This window comes from Raphanus sativus, chromosome 2 (assembly GCF_000801105.2).
Source record: "Raphanus sativus cultivar WK10039 chromosome 2, ASM80110v3, whole genome shotgun sequence".
NCBI lineage: Eukaryota > Viridiplantae > Streptophyta > Magnoliopsida > Brassicales > Brassicaceae > Raphanus > Raphanus sativus.
The window spans coordinates 11,842,903-11,848,902 of NC_079512.1; the positions used below are offsets into that span (position 1 = coordinate 11,842,903).

The 6,000-nt window shown below is 34.7% G+C and overlaps 1 protein-coding gene across 1 annotated transcript; it reads left to right on the top strand.

The window, feature by feature from the left end:
• The first annotated feature begins 2,477 nt into the window (after positions 1-2,477).
• Positions 2,478-5,878, top strand: LOC108853947 (BTB/POZ domain-containing protein NPY1-like). Its single transcript, XM_018627424.2, has 4 exons — positions 2,478-3,017; positions 3,868-3,937; positions 4,010-5,101; positions 5,189-5,878. The coding sequence occupies exons 1-4, from the start codon at positions 2,956-2,958 to the stop codon at positions 5,675-5,677; spliced, it is 1,713 nt and encodes a 570-aa protein (XP_018482926.1). The 5' UTR covers positions 2,478-2,955; the 3' UTR covers positions 5,678-5,878.
• Positions 5,879-6,000: the final 122 nt, after the last annotated feature.

Consider the following 6,000-nt stretch of genomic DNA (forward strand, 5'->3'; position numbering starts at 1 on the left):
CAATCACAAAATAGATTACATTTTATTATTGGTTACACAGTTTTTGATAAAGTTAAAAAGTACATTGATATACTAAAACATCAACTATTTTGGAACATCAAAAATTCCCTAAAACATCATCTATTTAGAAACGGAGGGAGTATTTAGTTACAATTATTGACTTTTGGATATACTTTCAGATCTAGAAGGAATGGTAGATCCCCTATATATTATTTTAGAAGCACTCATAAACAATAACCTTGCATTCATGTGTTAATTACATATTGCCATTTCCTAGGTGTCATTCCCACAATCACTCTCAACCATAATTTGAAAAAACCCTTTGATTGCTAGGAATATTACATTGCATTGCCATTGTCAATTATGTTAGCATTTTCTTATAAGACATGATATTATGTTACAAAAAGTTAATATTCGGAGGTCAATATAATGACATACGTTATGAAGTCGTATGTCAATTGTTTCCAAAAATATGTCTGATCGTTTTGACTCTACAATTATGGTTCTTGTGGTTCTCTTATTTTGCATGTTTATGAAAATATGTTTCCTAAAGTGTGATTCTTTCAAAGATAAATTTTTACATAAATGCAAACTCAAATACAACAAACTAATGCAACAATAGTAAAAAGCAATAAATTTGACATATTTGTATGCTTCATGCGTGATCAATATATTAATTTATTATAATTTTGTTCATGATATTATGTGGTTCATTCTATGCATCCTTCATGCATATTTCGTGATATTATATGGTTCCATACTTTTGCCTGTTATATACTTTATGAAATTTTTTTTTAAAACACCAACCTATCCAAATATCATATTTAGATGGTATTGTGAGGCTACAACAAAGTGAAATTTGCCTTAAATTATTCCTATTACGGATTTTCATGCTCATAATTACCAATTAATTATTTGAAATTTGGCTAATCACTCTACCAACGTTTCCTAAAGTGTCTATCCTTACCAAACAATTTTTTTTAATTCAAATTATTTATGTCATGAGTTTTATCTCACCAATTATAGTGTTGGTCAAGGCAATCTCGATGCCGAAATTGATATGCAAGTGATTTTGTGTATCAATGCTATGAATTGATGCCATATTTTTAAAAAATTGTACACCGAAAATACTTGAATGATGCATATAAGGAAATTAGATTATGAATTCAAAATTTCGAAGCAAATCATAATCTTACTTTTATTGATTTTCGTCAATCTGGTCAAATAAAAGAGAATTTTAATTATGTTTTCAAATTTAAGGTAAGTTTTAGTTATGCATTTGAGCGTAAGTTATGTAATATTAAATATCCAAAAAAATTTATAGTTATGGTGATTTGTTTTCATGGCATTAACCCTAGACCAGCTTCGTTCTTAATATAAATACGTTGTCGACAATGCATCTCTTCCTCACCACATTCTGCTTCTCGAACTTCTTTATCAAAACATTCTAGCAAGCAAAACACTCATGGCTAAATCCAATAATATTCCAGAAATTGATGCTTTCAGAAAGAGGTATATCATTATGTTTAATGAATTTGGTAAATAAGTATGTTTAGTTTGGTAAATTAATTCTTTGTGTGCAAACTAGAAGTCTTGAAAACACTTTTCACATTATTATGGTTTTTATCAGTTTTTTTATTTGTTTTTAGTATTTTATTTTTCTATTACCTATGTCTTTTTTAATATTATAATCATATTTTTTATGAAAGAAAAAATTCAATTGTCTATGTTTTGTTTTATCTTTGCATACTCTTATATATTGTTTAAATTTATATTAGTTTTTGTATACTCTTATATATTGTTTTCTAAAGAAATATACCTCATTTACACCTAACTAATTACACAAGTTTTCTAAAAGTAAAAAATAAATAAGCTTGCATTATATATACATGTACAATTTTGTAGATATATATCATTAGATCTCATATTTGTGACTATAACTTTTAAATTTCTAATATCTATAGATTAAAAGTAATAATTTCTGGTCACTCATTCCGCGCATGGCGCGGGTTATCACCTAGTATGTTATTAAAAGGTTGGCCTTTTCTTTTTATGCATGCAAAGTCAATAATGTTAGAAAATGCAAGTCTGATTCATGTGGTAGTATTTTATTAATTTCAAGTCCTGTATAGTTCCATTTTATTTGAATACATACACAAAAACCTTTACGTTGTCTAAGCGCGCAGACACCTAAAAGACGTAATAATTGATAATTTGAAGTGATTTTAATAAACAAATGCTAAGAAATTATTAATCAAACATTCAAACAACTTAGCTGTCTAATTTAGAAATTTGCAGCAAGATTCCCACCCTCTCTCTATATCATGTCATTTGAGAGTGTATAATTTATTAAACAAATAATTTTTCGTATATTAAACAAATATTTTAAAACTCTATTTATCTTCTTTTTACACACTGAACAAAATTATTTTTCTAATAAATGCATTAAGCAAAGCTCTTTTCTTCTACCTCTCTCTATCTGACGCCCATCTACGTACGTTTTGCTTTTCTTTCCGAGGCTTTTATTTTCATGGAAAGCTGAGAGACAAAAATTAATTAAAAAGTATTAACTTTATGGTGTTCTCTGAGAGCACAGAGAGACAATAAATAGGGTTATAATGGTTAGTTGAGATGGGAGAAGAAAAAAAACCCGTAGTCCGAGAAGAGTTATGTTCTTGCAAAAGGATAGTGAGGCAAAACATGGGTTTGGTTTCCCTTGTCTCTCTTCAAATATCTATTTCCATTAATTGTCTCTTCCTCTTCCAAGTTCCAACAAAGTTCAAGTTAAAAGAAACCAAATTTGCCCCCTCTATCTTTCTACCTTCTTGTTATTGTGGTTCTGGTTTTATTTGATCGGTTAAAACCTAAAAGAGAGAGCGAGGGTAAAGGTTTGAGCGTTTTCAAATATTAAGCTGCTTTTGAGTCAAATAAAAGTGTGGTAAAGAAGACAGAAAGATGAAATTCATGAAACTAGGGTCTAAGCCTGATACATTTCAATGTGATGGCAACTTCCACAAGTAAGTAAATTTTAATATTTTTTTTTGTTTTGTTGCCTCTCTTGTTTTTAAATTGATGGGTCAAATGGAACCTTATTGTTTGTTCTCCGTTTTTTGTTCTGTTCTGTTCTCTTTTCTATTCATTTTTCTCCACATGTGTTTCCCCTCTGCCTGGTTCTTGAATGGTTTCCGGCCCCCGGCTTCTATTTTTTACCTGAAGAAAAACAAATGAAGTGACTTCCCTGATAAAATCATTACTCTGTAGCTGAACAGTAAAACATAATCTACTTTTAATTTTAGAGATAAAAGGACTAGCTGTTATCATCATCAGCACCATTTTGATTGCTTTCGCTCATCATCTTTACGGGAAAACCACAAATAAAAAAGTAACAGAAATGGAGGGTGAATAAAATGAATTTCAGCAGTGGTCCATCCATTGGATGATTTGTCTTTGTTTTGTGGTCCTGCTTTGTGAGTGGAAATAGAAAAGGGAATGATGATTGCGAGCTCCCTACAAATTCAGAAAGCGAAGAATCTCTCTTTCCTTTAGTTACTTATGCTTTGTTTCTGTAAATGTCCGAGACATCTCTTCCAAGTACTGACATCTGCATAATCTAAACTAGGCTAAAGAATCCTGTCTCCTTTGCTTTGTTCCGTGTGAAAAAAGTAAACTATAATTTCTTTTACCCTAAGATTCAGACTTTTATTATCTTGTGGAAACTTATACTAAAATCTATAATGTTTAGTGTGTTCCAAAAAAAAAATCTATAATATTTAGTAAATGACATTTGACTAATCACTCAGAGTTCTTGTTTAGCCGATTGTATTCTTGGTCTGAATGTTTAATCTCACCATCGATTTCTCTCCATAGGTACGCAGTTTCGGATCTAGACAGCGATGTTACCGTCAATGTCGGAGAGTTTACATTTTACCTCCACAAGGTACATTCCTTGTAACATAAGTACTTACTGTTTATATTCTTAACTGATACAATTGTAATGTAACGTTTTCAGTTCCCGCTGCTATCAAAGAGCAACCGGATGCAGAGACTTGTTTCTCAAGCGAGTGAGGAAAAGACCGATGAGATCACTATACCAGACATCCCTGGAGGACATAAAGCGTTTGAGATCTGTGCTAAGTTTTCCTACGGGATAACTGTCACGCTCAACCCTAACAACATAACCTCTGTGCGATGTGCAGCTGAGTATCTTGAAATGACTGAAGACGTTGACCGCAGTAACCTCATATACAAGATAGAGGTTTTCCTCAACTCAGGCATATTCAGAAGCTGGAAAGACTCGATCATTATGCTTCGGACAACCAAGTCTCTTCTTCCATGGTCTGAAGATCTGAAGCTTGTTGGTAGATGCATAGATTCTATTTCAGCTAAGATCATGGTGAACCCTGAGATGTTTACTTGGTCTTACACAAACAACAGGAAGTTATCTGGAGCTGACAAGATTGTCGAGTATCATCAGGAGAATGTGATTCCGAAAGATTGGTGGGTTGAAGATGTATGTGAACTCGAGATTGATCTGTTCAAGCAGGTAATGACAGCTGTGAAATGTAATGGAAGGATGAACAATGAGGTAGTTGGGGAAGCTCTTAGGTACTATGTTGCAAGGTGGCTACCTGAATCTATGGAGTCTTCTTTGAACAAACATCTGGTTGAGACGATTGTTTTCTTGCTGCCGAGGGTGAACAGAGCGATGAGCTACTCTACTTGCAGCTTCTTGCTGAAACTGCTTAAAGTCTCGAACTTGGTTGGTGCTGATGAGGTTGTAAAAGAAGATTTGGTAGAAAACGTGAGCCTCAAGCTACACGAGGCCTCTGTTAAAGATCTGTTATTACATGAAGCTGAGTTGGTTTGTCGGATTGTCGATAAGTTCATGGCGGATGAGAAACGTGCCTCGGAAGATGATCGTTACAAGGAGTTTGTTTTAGGAAACGGGAGTTTGATGAGAGTAGGGAGATTGATAGACGCGTATCTCGCAAGTAACCGTGATCTTACACTGTCTAGGTTTATTGAGTTGTCTGAACTGATCCCGGAATCGGCTAGACCAATTCACGATGGTCTTTACAAAGCCATTGACAGTTTCTTAAAGGTGACGACATTCTTGTAACAACGGAGCGAGTTTTTGTAGTTTTTGAAAATTAGGGTTTTGTAGTTCTGAAAATTAGGGTTTTTGTAGGAACATCCGGAGCTAACGAAACTTGAGAAGAAGAGACTTTGCGGGTTAATGAATGTGAGGAAGCTGACGAGCGAGGCATCGACACATGCGGCACAGAACGAGAGGCTTCCGTTACGAGTGGTGGTGCAAGTTCTCTACTTCGAGCAGCTTCGAGCTAATCACCACAGCCCTGTTGGTTCTGTTGCAGCTTCCTCGCAGTCGCCGCTGGTGAAGAATACGGAGGAGAGAACAGTCGTTGTCGTCGAAGAAGGGGCGAAGAAGGTGGAGCTGAGCAAGAAAAGCAGAGGAAGTAAGAGCACGAGGAGTGGTGGTGGAGGACCCAAGCTGATGCCGTCGAGGTCAAGGAGGATCTTTGAGAAGATATGGCCGGGGAAAGGTGAGAGTGCTAACAAGAGCTTTGAGGTATTATCGTCTGGTAGCTCGCAGAGTCCGCCGGCGAAGTCTTCGAGCTCGTCGTCGCGGCGGTGCCGGAGACATTCAGTATCATAAATGGTCTTATTATTAAACGTTTGGAAAAAAAAACAAATGTGTAAAGAGTTAAGGTATTATTATGGTCATAAGACTCAAATTATCGACATTAACAACCTTAGATTATGTCAGATTATGCTAATATAAATGTCACTACGTGTTTATTATTTGTATGAAACAAGAACAAAATGCAATCACAAAGTAATGATCCTTCTTTTGTTAGCTCACATGTAAGGAACACGCGAAGCTTTTCTTACTTCAACAATGAGTTTTCCATTGAACCCAAGTGTCTTCTTACCGACCGTTTTGTTTGACTTGAAACGGCATAATGTTTTTCGGCACAC

Bases quoted from the DNA above. Each gene is read 5' to 3' on its own strand.
- LOC108853947 (XM_018627424.2), top strand. From the start codon at position 2,956: ATGAAATTCATGAAACTAGGGTCTAAGCCTGATACATTTCAATGTGAT. The intron at 3,018-3,867 runs GTAAGTAAATTT...TTCTCTCCATAG, and splicing joins TGTGATGGCAACTTCCACAA to GTACGCAGTTTCGGATCTAG. The intron at 5,102-5,188 runs GTGACGACATTC...GGGTTTTTGTAG, and splicing joins CCATTGACAGTTTCTTAAAG to GAACATCCGGAGCTAACGAA.